The sequence below is a fragment of the Larimichthys crocea genome, chromosome V (assembly GCF_000972845.2).
Source record: "Larimichthys crocea isolate SSNF chromosome V, L_crocea_2.0, whole genome shotgun sequence".
Taxonomy (NCBI): Eukaryota; Metazoa; Chordata; class Actinopteri; family Sciaenidae; genus Larimichthys; species Larimichthys crocea.
This window is the reverse complement of record NC_040015.1, coordinates 2,934,760-2,955,336: the sequence shown is the minus strand read 5'-3', so window position 1 is coordinate 2,955,336 and position 20,577 is coordinate 2,934,760. Positions and strand designations below refer to the sequence as shown.

At 42.6% G+C, this 20,577-nt stretch overlaps 2 protein-coding genes across 3 annotated transcripts; both read left to right on the top strand.

Annotated features, from left to right (window-relative positions):
• The first annotated feature begins 1,828 nt into the window (after positions 1-1,828).
• galcb (galactosylceramidase b) lies at positions 1,829-10,319 on the top strand. Of its 2 annotated transcripts, none has more exons than XM_010742512.3 (17): positions 1,829-2,029; positions 2,161-2,229; positions 2,364-2,427; positions 3,024-3,137; positions 3,677-3,816; positions 4,214-4,252; positions 5,124-5,254; positions 5,948-6,103; positions 6,265-6,389; positions 6,486-6,613; positions 7,164-7,253; positions 7,337-7,426; positions 7,518-7,662; positions 8,417-8,597; positions 8,857-9,020; positions 9,743-9,819; positions 9,934-10,319. In XM_010742512.3, exons 1-17 carry the CDS (start codon positions 1,889-1,891, stop codon positions 10,078-10,080), a joined length of 2,001 nt encoding a protein of 666 aa, XP_010740814.1. In that variant the 5' UTR covers positions 1,829-1,888; the 3' UTR covers positions 10,081-10,319. The 2 variants fall into 2 exon arrangements, with proteins under 2 accessions (XP_010740814.1, XP_010740815.1); XM_010742513.3 differs by lacking the exon at positions 5,124-5,254 and adding an exon at positions 4,460-4,587.
• Positions 10,320-11,825: 1,506 nt separating this feature from the next.
• ak7b (adenylate kinase 7b) lies at positions 11,826-19,400 on the top strand. Its single transcript, XM_027278687.1, has 18 exons — positions 11,826-12,007; positions 12,081-12,251; positions 12,779-12,887; positions 13,254-13,348; positions 13,838-13,948; positions 14,043-14,126; positions 15,174-15,262; positions 15,465-15,555; positions 15,793-15,870; positions 16,097-16,246; positions 16,371-16,499; positions 16,596-16,689; positions 16,966-17,094; positions 17,179-17,244; positions 17,346-17,543; positions 17,742-17,962; positions 19,041-19,199; positions 19,291-19,400. The coding sequence occupies exons 1-18, from the start codon at positions 11,915-11,917 to the stop codon at positions 19,327-19,329; spliced, it is 2,106 nt and encodes a 701-aa protein (XP_027134488.1). The 5' UTR covers positions 11,826-11,914; the 3' UTR covers positions 19,330-19,400.
• Positions 19,401-20,577: the final 1,177 nt, after the last annotated feature.

The following is a 20,577-nucleotide window of genomic DNA, read 5'->3' as shown; positions in this document are numbered from 1 at the left end:
GTTTCTGCTCCATTGTTGTGATCTCGTAAATAGTGACAATGCAAGATCCCCAGTCTTTGTGAAATCTTAGTCTGTGATGAAAAACTTAGGTAATGCGGAGGTGGCATGTTTAGAGGTGGTAAGCCAAACCTAGGTTCAGTTATGTAACCTTTAGATAAAATTGCATGTAGAAAATAGAACATAATTTAATAATAATTCAAGGTGACAGTGGTGACAATCTGAGTAAGGTCAAAATAGATTTAGTGTTCTTCTTTTATTTTTTAACAGGGGAATGATGTATGAGATGAAGAATCATTTCCAAACAAACAGAACAAGTTCATTCAGTCTGCAGCCACAACTTATTTAGCTGTACGCAGCTGTGACACTTAGTGGCCGTGTCCTGTATCGCACATTCAGTTACAGCTCAGACTCGGTCACAGTAGTCTGTAGAAAGCCAGTAAAGGTTCATGTGAGAATGTCAGTTTCACCAGCTGGTTGATGGATCAGATACACGCTGAATAAAAAACACAGACTCACTGTAAATTCACCATCTGTCATGTATGATGGCATTTTAGTTTAGTCTGGCTGTTACTATAGTAACTATCCAGTTTCCTGCTTCCTGTTTGGTGCTGAAGGGAGCACACCTACCTTCTGATAATATCGTACATAATACCATCATACAAACACAACATGTTTGTTTATATCAGAACGTATCAGAAACAGACTGTCAACAGACTCTTATTTCAGTGGATGCATACATGATACAATACAGAGCAGCTAGCCTATGCTAACCCGTAGATGCTACACAAAGTGGCTTGTTTCAGAAATGTTCATGTCTTGCTCGGCAGCAGTGTGGTGCCAGTCCAGTTATGGAACCATTTAAATAAATGATTAAATAAAGAAACAAGTCATAATCTGCTGTCACTGGTAATTAATAGGCCTAAATGGAGCTTGTTGTATAAAATTAATATCACACTCAATCAAGGCTGTGCTGCTGTGCTGAATATCAGCACGCTGTGATTACCTTGGCACTTGATTCCTGCATTAACCAAGAGAAGGAGAAGGGCTCGTTTTCTTATCTCCTCATGTGCTCATACTTTGGACCCTACACACAGTGTGATCGGCAGGGTCTATAAATGCCACATTACCACTTATCCAAGGTCACTGGGCACTGAAGCCAATCCCAGCTGGCACTGGGTGAGAGGTACGCCCTGGACGAGCCACCAGTTCATCACAGGGCTCACACAGAGACAAACAATCAGCCATTCATGCTCCATTCACACCTATGGGCAGTTTAGAGTCATTCACCATTAACCTGCATGTCTTTTGACTGCAAACTAACCACCGTCTATTTCTCCAATCTGGACAACTGGACTTATCCAAGAGACTTCTTCAGAGCAACTGACTGCTGGAGAAAGACAGCCTTTATTTTATTTGTTGTATCTCTGCCCCTGTAATATTGTTCTTTTTATAAATGTCTGTTTTTATATGTGTGTTATATATGTTGATCTTTTCTTCTCTCTATATGACTCAGAGTAAATAGAAGTACTACAGCTGACCTCCTGTTAACCCACATATTAAAAGTAAACTGAAATGAAAACATATGTTATAAGAGGATCAGGGCTACGTGTGAAAAAAGTTTGAGGTCTGAGTTTAAAACATTTCTGACCTCACATACTTCTTCTGTTTGTTTAGTTTGTTTAATCTTTGCATGTTATTGTCTGGATGTGTGCGTGGAGCATTGAACCAGCGTAAACATCAAAGATCGTCTCTGACTGAAACAGATCTCAGATCAGATCTGAACTTTCGAGACCACGTGACCGTCCAGTGGCTGCTGTCATGTGACGTGCGTGCGCATACAGCAGCAGCAGCACGGTCAGTGTAGTCCGTCAGTTCGCGGGTGGAGAGGATGGAGCACGGAGCGCTGCCGGTGTTTGTGTCGGTCCTCGGCTTGTCTCTGGCTCTGTGCTCCTCTCAGACTTACGTCCTGGACGACAAAGCCGGTCTGGGGAGAGTGTTTGACGGAGTTGGAGGTTTGAGCGGCGGAGGGGTGAGTCCAGGCACGTTTTGAACTACTTCCTGCTCCGACACGAACACGGCTTCAGGTTCCAGCTGCTCAGTGTTTACGTTGTTAAAATGTTGTTAACATGTTGTCAACATGTTGTCTGGTGGTTCCTTCAGGCCACGTCTCGTTTACTGGTGAATTATGCTGAGCCGTACCGCAGCCAGATACTAGACTACCTGTTCAAGGTATGACACGACACAGACACACAGTGCACACTGTGCCCACTGTGCTCACTGTTAACCTGTGTGTGTGTGTGTGTGTGTGTGTGTGTGTGTGTGTGTGTGTGTGTGTGTGTGTGTGTGTGTCTGCGTGTCTGCAGCCAAACTTTGGAGCCTCTTTACACATTCTGAAGGTTGAGATCGGAGGAGACGCTCAAACTACAGGTGAGTCTGATTTAATACACTGCAACTCTTTTCTAATTACTTCATCATTTCAGCCTGTTAGCTGTCAGAGAGTGGTGGAAAAAGACTGATACAAGTTCAACAAGAGTACACACACACCTCTGACCAACAGTCAGAGATATTTATTTACAGATGTTTCATAAACGCCTGTGCTCATATTCAGATGGATCATACTCTACTCACAAAAAGTTTGGGATACATTTTCAGAGTGCACCTAAGATGCACTATAACCTCGACCACTTAATGACCTGCTTCAATGACAGTTTGTATTTAAACAGTCTCAGTCTGGTCAGTGTTCAAACAGGGAAGTTACCACTGAGTGCCGAGTGTCACACTTGTGAACAGCCTGAGACGTCTAGTCAAGCTGTAATCGATGCTCAATAAATAGTCTGAGATGAAGATATTACCATGTCCTGCTTGCATGATATAATATCAGTGTAGCATGAACTTCCTGTGAGTACTGTATATGTTGTCCGTTCAGTTCATCCTAGCTCTGGGTAAACCCTCCACATAGGATTCTTTTTGTGTTATGTTGTCTCATGGTTGTGACATTACATTGGACCATGCACTTTTTCAAGATGGAACTGAGCCGTCACACATGCACTACGAGAACGATGAGAACTACTTCCGAGGCTACGAGTGGTGGCTGATGAAAGAGGCCAAAAAGAGGAACCCTAACATCACGCTCATAGGTAAGAACAGCTCTGTGTGCCTGACACTGCAAGCTCTTTACATAAAAGTACCTGTGCACATAGACTTACATGGCTTATATGAATACTGTAACATGCTGTGATGTCGAGGCCCAGGTAGGAAGACACAGACTGAGATGCAGGTACCAGTGAGTACTTCACCTGTTTTGGTAAATTCTAAACGAACGATCACACCACAGATATGTCCTCCTGAACAGATATGATGATGGCAGCATTATGAACTTGACTTTTATGAGTCTCTTGTTCTCCATTGGTATGCCAGCCACAGTCTGTCTGGCCTTGTCCTCTTGCAGCTGTAGGTCTTTGTGTTTAAGGGCAGAAAAACCTGGTCAACACCAATTTGGAAGTTTGTTCAAGGTCAACCAGGAAAGCAGTCATACAGTCCAGAGCTCGTGCGGTGTATCTGAAACACAATCATGGGAAACAACAGCCTGTTCAGCGTAGCACATCCACATCCAGTGACGGTACAGTGAGGACACCTTCTGCCTCTCTCGTGTGTGTGTGTGTGTGTTTTCATGTAGGTTTACCCTGGGCATTTCCCGGTTGGGTGGGCCATGGTAAGAACTGGCCCTATGACTTCCCAGACATCACTGCAGCATATGTGGTGAACTGGATCCTCGGTGCCAAGCAGTACCATGACCTGGACATTCAGTATGTTGGGGTGTGTACTCATTTCTTTCATTCTGTGCACATAGGAGCAGTCAGCGGATCATTGAAACAGTTTTACCAAACTGTCCATCATTTTTGTTGTCTGCTCACTTCCCTGTACAACTTTCAGGTGTGCTCACGTTGACATTTACCTCCAAGTTTAGAGATGCTGGGCTCATTAGTCAGCTCGTTTACAATCTGTCTGATACAACCCATCAGTATTTCTTGGCTTGTATGTAGCGGTGTTACTCAGTGCTATCTCAGTTAACTTTGGTGAGTGCAGTGTAGTCATAACCAATAAGAATACGCTGCACGTCAGCCTTTTTCCTGTCATGACCATCATGCTGGATTTGAGGGATGTGTTCCATTTGCAGTTTTCTATGTAACTAAACTCGGTTTCATCTGTTTAGATCTGGAATGAGCGAAACTATGACAGCAAGTACATCAAGGTAATCCTAACCTCTTTATCTCTATCAGTCCAATCACTGACAGGACACAAACGTGCATCATGGGTAAGCTTAGTCTCCACTGTGAATGAAAGTAGAAAAACAGCCACTAACATTGGGTTGTGCCCCACATGAGAGCTGCACTTTGGCTCTCAGTGGTTGGGATGATTTGAAGCTGGGTTCCTCTGAGAGCATGTCTTTGTTGCCAAGGTGCTCCGGAACGCCCTGGATAAAGTTGGTCTAACTGGCATTGGCATCATCGCAGCGGACGGTGACTGGAGCATCGCTAATTCTATGATCACTGACCCGTACCTTAATGACTCTATTAAGGTAATTGGGTAAGTACAGTTTGGAGTCACACTCAAACATGGCATGGCTTAGTGCGCGATCACTCATTTGAAGAGCAGTTTGACTTCTGACAACTCACTGAACATGTGATGTGCAGCTGCTGTGTGCGGGTGTGTCTTCCTTTAAATCACTGGTTGTCTTTTCTCTAAATCTCCACTCTGTCCTGAATCAAAGCTGAATGTTTGTGGCTGTTTTTCTGGTGAAGACTGAAAACACTTCGGTCAAATACTAACTGGATAGGCTGCACTTATATAGAAGAAGAAGGCATAGAATACTTTCTATAAAGCATTTACATCACTAGAATAATCTCATTCATTCAAATGTACAGTATGATGCTGCATCATGTCAAAAAACAAAACCTGATTCAACGTTTGTTTTCTTCAGTGGTTATGAAAGTATTACATGGGAGTAATACAATACATATAAGAGTTTTACATGGTCGCAGCAAATACTGTACAGAAGTCAGACTTGAATCCCTGTTCCTCTGCTCTCTGTCTCTCTGTGTGACTGTGACTGGCTGTACCAGCTGCTGCGGTACACTCTGGATAAAAACAGTCTGGAGGGGGTCAGGATCATAGCCAGTGACAACCTGTGGGAGCCCATTGCCGTGTCTCTGCTGCTTGACCCCGAGCTCAGCAGAGCCGTAGACGTGATAGGGTAGGATCCCCCTCTATGAATGACGTTTGTGTGCACGCCCTCTGTCGCCAGCTCTCTTTATCTGCGTGATATGTGTCCTAACAACAGCGACATGCCTGCCATCAGAGCGTGCATCTTCATGTATTCTTACACATTTGATTTTTAAGCTTCATGTGTCCATAGAAAAATTGCAAAAACACCGAACTATTGGCCAAGTGACATCACATTCTCATTACATCACCATAATAATGAAATGCAGCAGAGGAGATTGATAGACGGACAGAGCACCTCACTTCATTCAGCCTCTGCACTCTGCTAGAAGAGCTCTGTTCTGATGCCAGGGCTCTAAATAATAATTCTGTTTTTTATAATAAAAACATCCCACAATGCCACAGTATGTTTCTTGATCATTTAAACAGTCTCCCTCCTCGCGTGAAAAAGAAACTCCTACTATGGCTGCTCTGGGACGCATTTTTCTGGCATGGTTTGGGTCCACTTGTCCCTCTTGATCACTGCATCCTGTGATGAGACATTTCTATCCTGATGAGAGGATGACAACGCCCCCATCCCATGCCACCCAATACTTCAAACCACTTTGTTTCTTACTTTCACAGATGCTGAAGTTACTGCTCTCTGTGTGTGTGCGTGTGCGTGCGTGTGCGTGCGTGTGCGCGTGTGTGTGTGTTTGACCATAGTGTGTTGTGTGATGTTCAGGGCACACTACCCCGGAACCACCACAGTAAAGGAGGCAGTGAAGACACAGAAGAAGCTGTGGTCTTCGGAGGACTACAGCACATTCAACAATGAGGTGGGAGGAGGCTGCTGGGCTCGCATCCTAAACCAGAACTATGTTAACGGACTCATGACTGCGTAAGTGAACACACGAGCAACACTCATCAAATTCCATTCACTTTAAGCAGTAAATATTTCATACTAAAGACATAAAAGTCATAAAAAATGTGGAAGATCACAGTGAATGTAACTATGGAGGGAAAGCCTGCTGTAGCCTCTGACTGTGATTCTCCATCCAGCACCATCTCCTGGAACCTGGTGGCCAGCTACTATGAGCAGCTGCCATTTGGCAGAGATGGGCTAATGACAGCTGAGGAGCCCTGGAGTGGCAACTATGTGGTGGAGTCTCCTATCTGGATCACAGGTCTCCATTACACCCTGCACTCAGAGACAGACACTGTGCAGATATGACACACTGTAAAAATAACAGATAGTTTAATAAATGAACACATTTGTACAGCCCACACCACACAGTTCACCCAGCCAGGATGGACCTACCTGCAGACTGTTGGGCATCTGTCACAAGGTGGAAGTTACGTAGCCCTGACTGATGGGAAAGGAAACCTCACAGTTGTCATAGAAACCATGGCAAGTTAAGCTTTCCTATTTAGATTTTTACTTTGTGCTTCTACCTTATTCTTTGAAATAATTGAACAAATGATCAGTGTTCCTATGAAGCTGCTGCTGTGCAGCCTCTTTTCTTACTGCTTGTGATGGCACTCCGTTATCTGTTCTTTCTTTACTGTACCACTCTTTATGTAACACTCTTTTTCCACGCGAGTGACGAGACATGACAACTTCCTTTGTCTTTTTAAACGTTTACTCAAAAACAACAAAGTAAATTACAAAGTCTGACGCACAATCAAAAGACTGTTGCTTCCCTATGTTCTGACTTGTAACTAACGTATACACAGTCAGTTGCCATAGCTACGATATAGAAAACGTTCTTTTCAACCGTTTACACGTTACTAATTGTGCATGCCAAACTAACATACTCTAAACCCTGCACAAACCACAATCAAGTTATCATTAACAATTTTTAACTGTTTTAACTCAAATTACCACTGCTCAACTGGCCCTTAATGGCCCTTACACTGCTCTTCAGATACATGAATGTTTTTCTAAATATCCTTCACAGACTCATGATCATTCTGTGTGCATCAGACCTCCACTCCCTGCCTTTAATGTGACAGCCCAGAATGCAGCTTTCCAACTGAAGGGATCCTTTGTAAGTTCCTCTGAGGTCTTCATCATACTCTTGAAAGGTACTGAGTGATACTTGTCTTATTCAACATTGCTTGTGTGTCACAGGCCTCCATCAAAGAGCTCCAAGTATGGCGGTCACAGTTTAACTTCAAAAGCAAAAAGCCATCCTTCTATGAGAAACTGACTCCACTGAAGGTAGAACATGGACATGAAGTGTTGGCAGCATACAGCAGTATGAATCGAGCTTTATTGTTTCACATATTGTCACATGATGTGTTGGTTTCAGCTTTTAGATGGATCATTCACCTTGAATCTAGCTGAAGACGAAGTTTATACATTAACCACAGTGACAACAGGATGTAAAGGCAGCTACGCAGACCCACCTGCCTCTGCTCCCTTCCCTAAAGTTTACAAGGACAACTTTGATGTCCGTAAGTACAGAACACACACACACTCCGTTCTGTTTGTTTGGTCCTTGAGGTCTTTAAATATTATACAATTCTTATCCCACCTATTTTCTGTCATTCTTGTATGTCTGTACTTTGACCTGATATCGTGGAAACTAGGCCTGCCACGATTAGTCGATTAGTCACAATTATGTTGAACAAAATCGCATCGTTTTTTTTTTTTGTTTGTTTGTTTTTTTACTTTGCTTTTCTCTCGAAACTGCGCCTGCAGCTTCCACTGCCGCGTCTGCCTTTCTGTCACACGCACACACACCCCTATGCACATGTGCAGTAGTGGTAATCGGCGTGCGGCAGGATCCCCTCGTGGGACCTCTCCCCGGTGCTGGCTGGCCCCTGCCGGGCGCATTTCCTCCGTGGCGGTGTGCCGCGACCGGCTCTGGGACAGCTTGGAAGGGCTCGAGGGCGAAGGAGCTGCAAGCTTTACAGCGTCCGCCCGCCCGGACCTCACCGTTTCACGGGGCCGTGGGTTAATGAGTTATCATCCTAATTGTTTTTATTTTCAGTTAGCTCAAACTTCAAGCTGAAAGCTAATGATCTGATCAGCTGCATGCTGGTGCGATAAGCTGTATGTTTTACAGTCAATTTACATATGATCCGATTAGTCGACTAATCGAAAAAATAATCAGTGATGAGTCGACTATCAAAATAATCGTTTGTGGCAGCCCTAGTGGAAACATTAAAAAGACATTCTCTGAATAATCTGAATGACCTCCTGTAGGAAACCCTCCCTTCACCGAGGCTCCAGACTTTGCTGACCAGACAGGGGTGTTTGAGTACTACATCAACATGACTGACCCTGGACCTCACGTCTTTACCTTACGTCAGGTTGTGACCCAGAGGCCCGTCACATGGGCATCTGATGCTGACCAGACCATCAGCGTCATAGGAGACTATCAGTGGTGAGGTGATAGTGCCTTGCACTGCTCTGCTGCTGAGAATATCACTTTAAATCCCAATGACACAGGAAGCAGAGTGCCGTTGGATAAAGTTATGAGTTATCAACTGCTTCTGGTTTATCAGGAAATGGCAAACTCTAAGATTCCATAAAGAATACCTGAAAATCCCTCTAACATCAATGAAGTCTTCACAGGACATCAACTGTGTGAAATCTAGGATCACGCCAGATTTCTGACAACACACTGTTCTGTTGTGTTACAGGCAGAACCTGACGATTACATGTGACGTGTTCATGGAGAGCGTAAAGACTGGTGGAGTATTCATAGCAGCCAGGGTGGATAGAGGAGGCGAGTCGACCCGTGGCACTAAAGGAGTCTTCTTCTGGGTGTTTGCAGATGGAACATACAAAGTTACCAATGATCTTGGTCAGTAGTGTCACACCTTCTTCATTCCACAGTTTATTATGGAGACCAAACATGAAGCTCTCAGATGTCCTGGTCCATTCTTGTCAGTAAATGACATGAAAAGATCAAAATCAGCAATGTATTCAGCAGTCTGCGACTTCCTGTTCCTGTCTGTGGTCTCAGCTCAGAGCTCACTGGTTCCTACTGAAGAGGTTGATCACTCACACATTCGGAGTTTAGTTTAATTTCCTAAAACATCTAGCCATTCGTCAGCAAATGTTACCCAATAAGAGAAATTGGTGCATATGTCTGGGCTAGATGAATCCACATTAGGTGCTCAAGTGAGTGTTTGGGTCAGCTCGATGTGTTTGAATAACAGGAATAATAGATATCAGACTTTGGATTCACAGGCAGGAATTGTTGTTACTTCTGGACTCTTCAGTTGTTGACTACAAGACAATTCTAGAATGTAGTATTCCACTTTAACGTATCCAAAATGACTTCACAGAGAATTGTTGTCAGTCACACAGGACTGCTAGCACATTTTCAGTTCTGTCTTGTTGGTTTTGGTCTTTTTTTGTGGAATTTGTTGACAATAGTAAAAGAAGAATTCACCACATATGAATGTAAGCTTATTTTAAAAACATATTGTGCAGACTGCCCTCAGTACAAGGTTGAACAGATGTCATTGCTGTACATCTTATCGCTGTGTGTGGGACTGTTTTGTTGTCTTTTGTGAACAGCTGGACAGACTGTACTCGCAGAGGGACAGTCTGGTACCCGAGCATATGGCTGGCACACGTTATCACTCACTGTGAATGTAAGTGGAGACCTAATATTCGACGTGTTTGGAAATGTTTTGTGCTCACACTCCTTTATTTGTCCAAGCATATAAAGTAGATATTAAAATTCATGGTGACCTCTCTGCCTGCAGGGCCAGTACGCGTCAGGGCTGCTGAACGGATACCCACTGTGGAAGAACGCTGTGGTACTGACACCAAAGAATGGCTGGGCTGCCATTGGAACACACTCATTTGAACTGGCTCAGTTTGATAACTTTGCTGTGGTAGCAGACAAATGATTTAACTGTGAAATAATCATTTACACTCTGTTGTGAATATTGTGATTTGTTTAATAACTTAATCAATGCATTGATTTAACACTGGACTAAATACAGATTTGACTCTTGTTCTCTTTTATGGTAATGTAAAAGTTGCTGCACAGGGAACAAAGAGACACACGAGGTCACATCATGATTTTGCACAAAGTGGTTTTTAGGGAATAAAGATTAAAAAATAAATAAATAAATAAATAATAGTTTTCCATGTTTTTGAAGAAACTGCTTTGTGTGTAAGGCCTGAAATGAAAGATTGTTTCATCTGTTTGAGAGCCATCACTCTAGTTTTACATTTAGTCATGCAGGAGAAATCCATTCACATGCTGCCCCACACTTTGTAATCTGTTTTTTAAACATCCTAACGGTGTCCAGTTGAGACTTCTTGACCTCTTGCTGAGGTCCAATGAGGTTTATTCAGTGGCAATCTTGAATTGATGTCTATGTGAGACGCGAATAACTGCACATACCTTCACACAGTAAAAGGCAAATATAACTTGTTCATTTGTTTCACAATGCTATTCCTACAATAGTTTAATGAAACTAATTAATTCATATTTAAAAAACAGTCACTGATCACCATCACTGACAGCACCAGCAAGCCACAGGTAAATGAGAGATGGGGTCAGAATTGGTCCACAAGACCAGACAGACTTCAGTCAGAAAATCTGGCCTCAAGAAGAGCCCAGCTTCCTACCTGTGATAGGCCACCCTGTGGTTCATCCTCTGGACATGAGTTCATGACTAAACATAGTTAACTCAACTTGCTGCTGAGGTTCTCATCTCCCACAATCCTCTTGAACATCTTGGTCTTCACCAGATTGACTGAAGTCTCATGTGAAGACCAGCTGCTTCACCTTTCAAGGTTCACCCAGCTGACTGCAAACATGACTGTTGAAATAATTCCTAAATTTGTTTTTTCCTAGAGGGTCCACAGATACACAGGTACTGCAGGGGCAATTTTTGTCATAATAATTGATAATTTTTACCAAAATAGTTTGTTATAAAAAATATAACAAAAATGATATTGAGTAAACTCCAAGCATTAATATGCAATAACAAGCTACTTTTAACAAAAAACTATTTACAAAATAAATGTTTCCATGAACTTTGTGTCTCAATCATAAACACATATGCTAATAACCCAGTATATAAACAGGTTAATAAGGTGAAATAAAAGGTCAGTAAAGTAAATATAAACGTTTTTTTTAGGCCAGGCTGGCTGTTTGGGCTGAAAAAGGTTGAAGACCTGTGCTTTAATACAAAGTGTCAGGTTACCTGCAGATTCAGCCAATAACCCAAATGCCTTTTCAAATGTGGCATTCTTCTTAAACTTATCTAGTGTTGCCACATTGGCCCTTCCCTGAAGCCATCAACAGTCCTCATCACAGAACAGCAGCCGGCCACATGAGGTCGGCATCAGTGCATGTAGAGATGTCAACCTGAAGCTCAGCTTGATGGCATGGAGCATGTAGGTGATTATGTGTGAGCCTGCACTTCATATGGTTTTGTTTTTATTAACAATGGATTACATGACTGTACAATGTGTGATGTGTCTCTGTTTAGCCCCTTTAAGCTTCTTGTTTTGGTTTAGCTCATTGCTCTGTTAGAAATGTCAGTTTTATATTACCGGTAAATGTGAGTATATTGATGTATGCATGGACACGTGCTACACGGTGAATCTGCCGTTCAGGCTGTCTGCGTGCGACGCGCGAGGGCGCGTACGTTGTTCGCTCGCGACGAGAGGGCCGTTTCTATAGCAACAAGACACCCAACAACGCTTGCTAACAGACAGGCTGACATGGCGGAGCCGAAGATGGAGAAAGTCCAGCGGTCACCCAGGAGAGTTTTCATCAACAACATAGACTCATACGCCTCGAAATGTATCGCCAAGGTAAACATACGCCATGTATGTGGAGGTCCAGCTGCTACGTTACCGGTGTTAATGTTCCGTGTGTTCTCTGCAGTTTCTGTCAGAGTGTGTGTCTCCTAAAGGAGAGGACACTGAGAAAGAGGAGAAGGAGGAGGAGGAGGAGGAGGAGGTGACTTCACACCACAGCGCAGGCCGAGCGTTCCTGCTGGCTGGAACTGTGTCTGACAAAGACGAGGACAGACCGTATGTGTTGGAGGAGTATTTAGTAAGTTAACGTTCAAACCTTCTCCTGTACTCAATACTCTGTACTCTATAGGACCCCTTGGACAAGAAACAAACAGAACAGAGACCACCACATGTGTTACATTTTAATGCTGACCTATAATAACTGTTTTATTCACTTTATTCACTTTCTATTTCACCTTAATAACCTATTTATATACTGGGTTATTGGCCTATATGTGTTGATGACTGATAAAAAGTCCATGCATCATTTTTTTTGGTTATTAAATGAGAGCTGTGCGTCTTTGGGCATGTCCACTGGTTCATCCAATTGGAGTGTAAATGCCCCGGCCGTTTGTAGTTTCTCATTATCTGCACCCTCACAGTCACCATTATTTTGGTGAAAACGGTCAATTCTTATCACAAAAATATTATATTATGGCAGACCCCTGCAGTACTGTACCTTTGTGGACCCCTGGTTGAAGATCCCTGCTGTATACTGCGTATATACTGTATGAGCCTACTGTAAACTAACATTATGATCTCTGAGCAGTCTTTTTTGTTTCCCAGCACATGGACAGGGACGAGCTGCTGTCTAAACTGATGCAGTGTGACGTTGTGATCTACAACATTTCCCAGCATGCTGGACAGGTAGAAGAGGCCCTGTGGGCTGTTTCAGGTGAGCAGTGGTCAGTCTCTGATTGGTCGATGGGCTGTTCAAGTCTTCAAATGCATCTACACTATGTAATATAGCTCTGAGCATTCTGCTATAATAATTCACTGTTACTTTCTGTTTGTTGTAATTCTTGCTGCTTACTGAACTTGTCCTGCTCACAGATCCATTATTGAAGTTGTCATAACTTCAGCAATTAAGAGAGGATTTTTTTTGTTTATATTTACTCATTGTATGCATATCTGGATGTGTTATATTACATTGTGTAATATAACACAGATTGTCTGCAGCCAACACACGATAGATAATAATTCAATATAATAATACTGTAATTCATAAATCAGGAAGTGACTCCTCTCATCATGTTTGTAGCTCTCCACAATAAAATGACAGATTTTTCTGGACCAAAGATGTTCATCCTCGTATCCACTGTGATGACCTGGGCGTGCAGCAAGCCAGTCAATCCTGTAAGTGTACACATACAGCACCTGTGGACAGCCAACATGTCATCATGGGTTTTATTTTTTATCACATCTTATGATGTTGGCCATCATGTAGTGTGTAGTCTAAAAAAACTGCCCATCACAGAATATTTTCTGTTGATAAATCAGTTATTAATTGTTAAATAAACTTTTATGTCAATGTCATTCCTCATAATATCAATACTTTTATAACTTCAAGCAGTGGTGAAGCAGCAGTGAAGAATTGAATTACTGTTATATTTGCATGTAGTCATTTAACTGACGCTTTCATCTAAAGCGACTTACAGGGAGCAATTTGGGGTTCAGTATCTTGCCCAGCGACACGTCGACATGCAGAGTGAAGGAGCCGGGGTTTGAACAACCTGCTCTACTCCTGAGCTGCAGCTGCCCTATATATGTACAGAATATATAGTTTTACATAAACTCTGGCCTTATCAGATTTATGTTGCAGCATCCTTGCTTGTCTGTCAACAGGATGATTTGGAGCTTCCTTTCACTGATGAGATTTTCTGGAGAAGAAGAGCACATCCCAACTTCAACCAGCACATTGATCTGGAGAAGAGAGTGGTGAAAATGGGCAAAACTGTCAGTTTCAATTCCCTGAGTTATTACAGCTTGTATACACATGGAAACACATGATTGATTGATGTCCCCCTGTCACATGGTTTATTGTTTTTAGAACCGGACATTGTTCTCAACGTACGTGGTGGCTTCAGGACTGACTTATGGGATGGGAGAGCAGGTCTTCCACTTCTTTTTCAAGGTGGGATTCTTTACATTTTCCATCATATAGATATATTAATATATATTGTGTCTGTATTTGTCACTGAAACTAAAAGTCAGAATTAGAGATCTACGTTGGTTCCAGTAACTGAAATCCAACTGAGGACTTGAACCTGGCTTGGTCCAAATGTTACTTAGTTTTGTAGGGTGACTTTTATTAGGTTTTAAATATGTAGTCGTGAAATTTTAGTCTCATCATCACTGATCCAAACACATTCCAAACTCTCATTGTGTAAACAGAACCACTCACTGTCACTGGACACTGATCAGGACTGATACCATCAGGCACATTTATCATCAGCAAAGAATGCAAAGCATTTTACATTCGACATTTTTACTTTTAGTCTCGATTTTGTTGTGAAATAGAGGTCATCATAGTTTTTGTTGACAACATGAACAAATAGAAGCTTGTTGTGTCTTTTTGGAGGTAAAAAAAAAAAACAGTAAATGGAAAAATTATACAACAGAATATATTTTCAGATGGCTGCAAAAGTCTGAGGATGTTCTGGAAGTATTTTCAGAACAGCAGAAGAATGTGTAAGTCAAATGCAATAAAAGATTGGAGAAATAAACTGGCTAATACCTGAATAGATCTGAGCTAATATGAATACATAATCTGTAGGCAAGGGACCAAGATGTTCTGGTTTCCATTTGTTGACGAGTCATGTTTGAATGGGCTCTGGTTGTCAATGTTTGTTGTCAATGAAATTAAATCTGGGAATAGGTAAAAATCCTATTTTGCATAAATGTGGCCATTGTGGCTCTGCTGATCATGCTAACTTTGCACTCACCACCTCCACTGTAGAAGGAAGAAGGACAGAATGAATGAAAGACACCATGTATTGTCTGTCCTACAGCCTATCAGGTCCAGCCCTCTGGGATCACTCTCACCCACTGACACATGTAGGATGTAGTCTGGCATCAACAGGTCTCACTCCCTGAGACAAAGTTCTGTCTCCTTTGTCAGCTGTGGAGCAGTAAACAGGAAACCTGCCTCATGTGTAACTAACTGAATCTGTGTTACTAGACATCATGGCTGGGACAAGAACCTGAAATACCTGTCTTTGGAGACGGCAACAACATCATTCCCATGATTCACATCAATGACTTGGCAAGGTCGGACACACACACACACACACACACATACTACTAATACATGTTGTATGTTCTTTATCTGAACAATGGCTGTATGTTGCACAGAGCCTGTATGATCTGTGATGACTTGCATTGGTGACATAAAGATGAGTTGGATGTGGAGTATATATGTAAATATGTATTTATTTATATGCTATAAAAATGATATTTCTTTATGTTTAAGTGTGATTCAGAACGTGATTGAACTTCAGCCCAAGCCATATTATCTGCTAGCTGTGGACTATTCCAACAATACAATGGAGGACGTTGTGAAGGTGTGTGTCGCAACTGATCAAGAAATCGTTTGTCAAAAATCTGAGACATGTCCCTATGAATGGATTGAAGATGTTTCATTAAATCAAACCTTAAGATGTCAGAGCTATTTAGAACTTTATTGTTTTACACAAACAAACAGGTTTGATTACAGGTATTATTTGTGATAATGTTTAATATGTTTTCATAGACACAGGTGATGATATAATGTTATGATATATGAGTTGTTTCTCCACCAGACACTCACCTCTGTGCTTGGACCAGGGAAGATCCAGAAGAAGCCATGTGAGGACGCCTTTCTCATACAGGACTTGAGTGTATGTTGGACCTGTTTCAGTTGTGCTTTCTTTACTGCCATGCTTTACAGAGTTTACATTTTAATTCTAGTTCTTTCTCATTCTATTCACAAACTTGCTGTCATTATTATATCTTGTTTATAAGCTAGAAATGAAATCTAACCATCTCTGCTTGAGTTCAGCTCAGCTGTACCATCTGTGTCCTGACTCCAGGTCTATAATTATTCTGTTGATTTCCCCTTGACAGATCATGGAAATTGATTCCATGCAGGTCAACCTTCGTATGGAGGGCATCCATCTCAAGGACTTGTTCTCTATTAACTGGGTGTGTGAGTCTGGTCTTGTGGACAACATAGAGCTGGTGGTAGAGGAATACCGGCAGACCAGGGGACTGCTGGTAGGTTTGTGAATATAGTTCACCACCATGAAATGGTGAATGATATCCTCGTTTCAGCTTCTTATATTGTGGATGTTGAAAATGATGAAAGTGTTCAGATAATCCATATCAGTGTTCTCTCCAGCCCATTCGTCTGTGTGTGCTGGGCCCTCCTGCAGTAGGGAAGAGCACAGTGTCCAAACAGATCTGTGAACACTACAAACTCCATCACATCACTCTGAAGGAGACCATTTCTGAAACCATCTCACAGCTGGTGGGCTTTCCCTAAGGCACATGAACTTGTGTGAAAAAACAAATATAGATTTTCTGTACATGTCTCATCTGATTGTATTTTGATCGCCATTTCTAGGAAGATGCTGTGAAGAATGCAGAGAATGAGGACTTGAAAGCAGAGGCCTGGGAGCTTCTGAGCAGCCTGAAGGACAGTATGGAGCAGAATGATGGTACACACTGTGATGACTGCGTGGTACAACTCAAATATACAACACAGAAACACACACTTTGCTCTCACTAGCTTCCTGTCCACAATGGACATTTAACAGACATTAGTGGAAGTGTAGGATCCAGTGTTTTTGGAGCCAGGGCCATACCAGGTCCTTAAGGTCAGGATATCTCCAACATCCTGCTTTCGACTTCTTGTCTTTTACAAGTGTCCCAACTTTGCTGCTAAACTTCTGGAATCGGAATGTCCTTTGAGTATGAAGCTTCATGTCTGTTAGGTCTGTTGGATGATCAGCTGCTGGTGAAAGTGGTGAGGGATAAGCTGATGTCTAACCCATGCAGAAACCAGGGCTTTGTCCTGGACGGCTTTCCCAAAACATACGAACAAGCTAAAGAGCTCTTCTATGGTGAGACAGCACTAATGTCAGAATCAGTGTGAGGTGGATGCTATACACACACACACACCTGCATGTTTTCTGTCTGTTTTTTAGCTGATGAACATGAAGCAGAAGAAGAGACTTCCTTGAGTTCTTTACACAGCAAGAGGGTTATGCCAGGTGCGTATGATGTCCTCCTCAGCAGTGAGATTAAAGCATGTTTGTGGCACATGTAGTGTCCAGTGGTGTGCTGTGTGTAATGTTTCCTTGTGTGTGTGCAGAGTTTGTGCTGTGCTTGGATGCGTCAGATGCCTTCCTGAAGGATCGGGTGATGAACCTGTGTGAGAGGCTGGTACAGGAGCACAACTACGAACAAGAGCACTTCCTTCAGCGACTGGACATGTACAGAGAGAACAGCATGGAGGATGAAACTGTTGTCAACTACTTTGATGAGCTGGACATCACCCCTCTGTACCTGGGTACGCCATCCTGTGTGTGTGTGTGATACACAGGAGAGTTCATTGGTGCAAACTGTGCTGTTTATTATTCATGTCAATTTTGATGCCTTACCTGCTGATGAGGCGCTAATCTAAAAGACATGAATCTGCCATCACTGACAGCTGAAGTCTTCATCATCAGACCTCACTATGTTCCTTGTCGTCCTCTCATCCTGTCAGAGATCACCAGCAGCAATGAACCTGACTGCCTGCTGCTGATGCAGAAGATCTTCGACACAGTGGGCCAGCCCAGAAACTACGGCCCCAGCAGCCAGGAAGTGGAGGAAGAGGAGAGGAGGAAGGCTGAGGAGAGGATGAGAAGAGAGGCCCAGGAGAGAGCTGAGGAGGAGAGAAAGGAGGCAGAGGAGACCAGACAAAGGACTGCATGCTGGGAGGAGTGGGTAGGTACTGGGGATCAAATCAAATCAAATCAATTTTATTTGTATAGCCCAAAGTCACAAAGTACATTTGCCTCTGAGGGCTTTACAATCTGTACAGGGAGTGACACCCTCTGTCCTTAGACCCTCGGTTCGAGTGAGGAAAAACTTGCCCACAAAAAGGATGTTGTTTGTGCTGTGACCTCACAGGTCAGTCACAGACATGAAGTCAGCTGTTTTACAGCATCGTGATGTGAGACTGACCCTCGCCGAACCTGTTTACACTAGAGCTGCCAATACAGGACAAGATGGGACTCAAAGGACCACTTACTGGCTTTTAGTGTTAAACCAGCACACCATCAGTGACACACTCTGACAGAAGCATGAAGAGTCTCCTCATTCAACGTTAAAATCACCACAGACAGTGAAGTAACTTCTGATCATAAGTCATGCAATCATAACACGTGTTCATGCAGTCTGTAGTGTTGCAGAGGAGCCAGTGCATTTACCTCAGCATTAGCATCCAGCACCATCTCCATCCATCCTCTCTGCCCCCCCTCAGATCTCCTGTGTTTATTCATTTGAATGCCTCCTCACATATCAGATTATAATCATCCTATGAGGAACCGTAACAGTAGTTTAGAATAAAAAAAAGCCAAAGAACATATTTTGAAATCAAGCTTACATTATTATTTTTTTCTGAGCTTCATGAGCAATGTCAGCAGCAGCACCAGGATCAGTGTAATGAGCTGCTGTCTCAGTGAATCAGATGCTCAACACACACAACATCACAACATTCAACACACACATCTGGCTCTTTGTCAGTTTGATCAGAGTTGTCAGGTTCTTTTCAAAGTATCCAAGCTCAAACATCAGGTCCATTGTCATTGGCTGATGGCCATACATACACACAGGTGCTGGAATGAGGAGAATGAACGTGTTAAATATTGACAAACTTGCAATGCTATCGTCCTCGACTGATTGATTGTTTTTGAGGGACCAGAGGAACCTGATATTTTTTATATTATATTATTATCGTACTCGTGTTACGACACAGTGAAAGTTTTATATGTAATGAAATGTGATGCATCCTGTGTGTCAGACTAAGGGTTTGGAGGACGCGAGGCAGCAGCAGGAGGAGGTGTTGAAGGCCCAATCAGTCCCACTGAGGGACTACTTGATGGAGCACGTCATGCCCACACTGACACAGGGTCTGAAGGAATGCTGCACAGCTCGACCACAGGACCCTGTGGACTTCCTGGTATTATTCAGCACCAATTATTACTGAATTCTTTGTATGTAACGTCACTTGATTTGGATCATGATCATCTCTTTGGTTTGTTTCATTCCAGGCGGAATACTTGTTAAAGAACAACCCCTTTAACTACTGACAGCAAAGGTGATGTCTGTAGATGGACCAGACACCATGCAAATACAAGAGAAAACTTAAATAAAAGCCTTTTTTCTCCTAATTTTCCAGAGCTGTTGAGTTTATTAGGGACTGAAGTCAATTACATGCAGCATTTCTATTAGTAGAAAACATTGTGGAGTCTTTCAGACTCACAGTATTTGAGCCAACACATGCCAAGTGTCCCTCTGTTCATGCTGGGATTTTGATTAGGTCTGATTTGTAAGTGGCCCATTCTCCTGCCCCTGTTGTATTGACACACAGCTTTGTTTGGGCTCTTGTGTGCCGGCCATTACTTAAAAGCACCCTAAAAAAGCGGATGAAAGTGCGTACAAAGCCAAAAGCTAATTAGGAAGTTAATTTGCGTAATGAACTCGGTAAACTCCAAAGTAGGCATTCTCGGGTCATAATTGCTTTGATTTGGCGTCTGATATCCAGGAAGGATAAATGTTACAAATGGCAGCTAATTTGTGTCTCTCTCATGTTGCCACTTGAAACTCCAAAGTGTACATAATTGGTTGCAACCGAACACCAAATTATTTCATTGTACATACTTAATTACCACATGGGGAAATTAGTGAAGTTTATTTGGGAAACATTGTGACGCAAGCTGGTGCAAGACAATTTGACTGCACCATCTGTGAGCACCAGGTACAAACACAACATGGAGAGATTCCTGAAAGTAAAACACACAGTTTGACAGGAAATCTTAAACGTGGAGCAAATATCTAATTTTCTGTCTTAATGAACAGTCTGCCATTCGATGAGACCAGTGACACGACACTTCCCCTGCAAATATGTTTTACACACGCATGTCAGTATATGTGTCACACGCATGTTTCTTTTCACTCTTTCTGTCTCTGCGGCTTTCCTCAGCAGTAAAAAAACTTCAGCTTCTTCTATCTTCCACTGTCAGATTTAGGGGCTGTATTTACATAATATGGCAGAAATGGAATATAAGATCCATAACTCTATTTATATTAGTGTATGATCACCTGATTGTGTTTTTCTTGCCTTAGAGTCTTCGGGGGGTGTGGCCCGGCCTCGGCCCTCTCCCCCTCTCCTCTTCTCTCTGTTTTCTTTTTCCTTTTCCTCCTCTCTCTCATTTTCTGGGCCCTACTCCTCTCCTCTTCCTCTTTCTCTGGGCCTTCTCTCCCTTCTTCTTCTCTCTCTCTTTCCCTCCTTCTTTCTTCCTCTCTCTTCCTCCCTCTTCCTCGCTCTCTCTACCTTC

Coding starts and splice junctions, on each gene's coding strand:
- galcb (XM_010742512.3), top strand. CDS start 1,889: ATGGAGCACGGAGCGCTGCCGGTGTTTGTGTCGGTCCTCGGCTTGTCT. Junction 2,230..2,363: donor TACTAGACTACCTGTTCAAG/GTATGACACGAC, acceptor GCGTGTCTGCAG/CCAAACTTTGGAGCCTCTTT. Junction 6,390..6,485: donor GTCTCCTATCTGGATCACAG/GTCTCCATTACA, acceptor ACATTTGTACAG/CCCACACCACACAGTTCACC.
- ak7b (XM_027278687.1), top strand. CDS start 11,915: ATGGCGGAGCCGAAGATGGAGAAAGTCCAGCGGTCACCCAGGAGAGTT. Junction 13,349..13,837: donor GCAGCAAGCCAGTCAATCCT/GTAAGTGTACAC, acceptor GTCTGTCAACAG/GATGATTTGGAGCTTCCTTT. Junction 15,556..15,792: donor CAATGGAGGACGTTGTGAAG/GTGTGTGTCGCA, acceptor TTTCTCCACCAG/ACACTCACCTCTGTGCTTGG.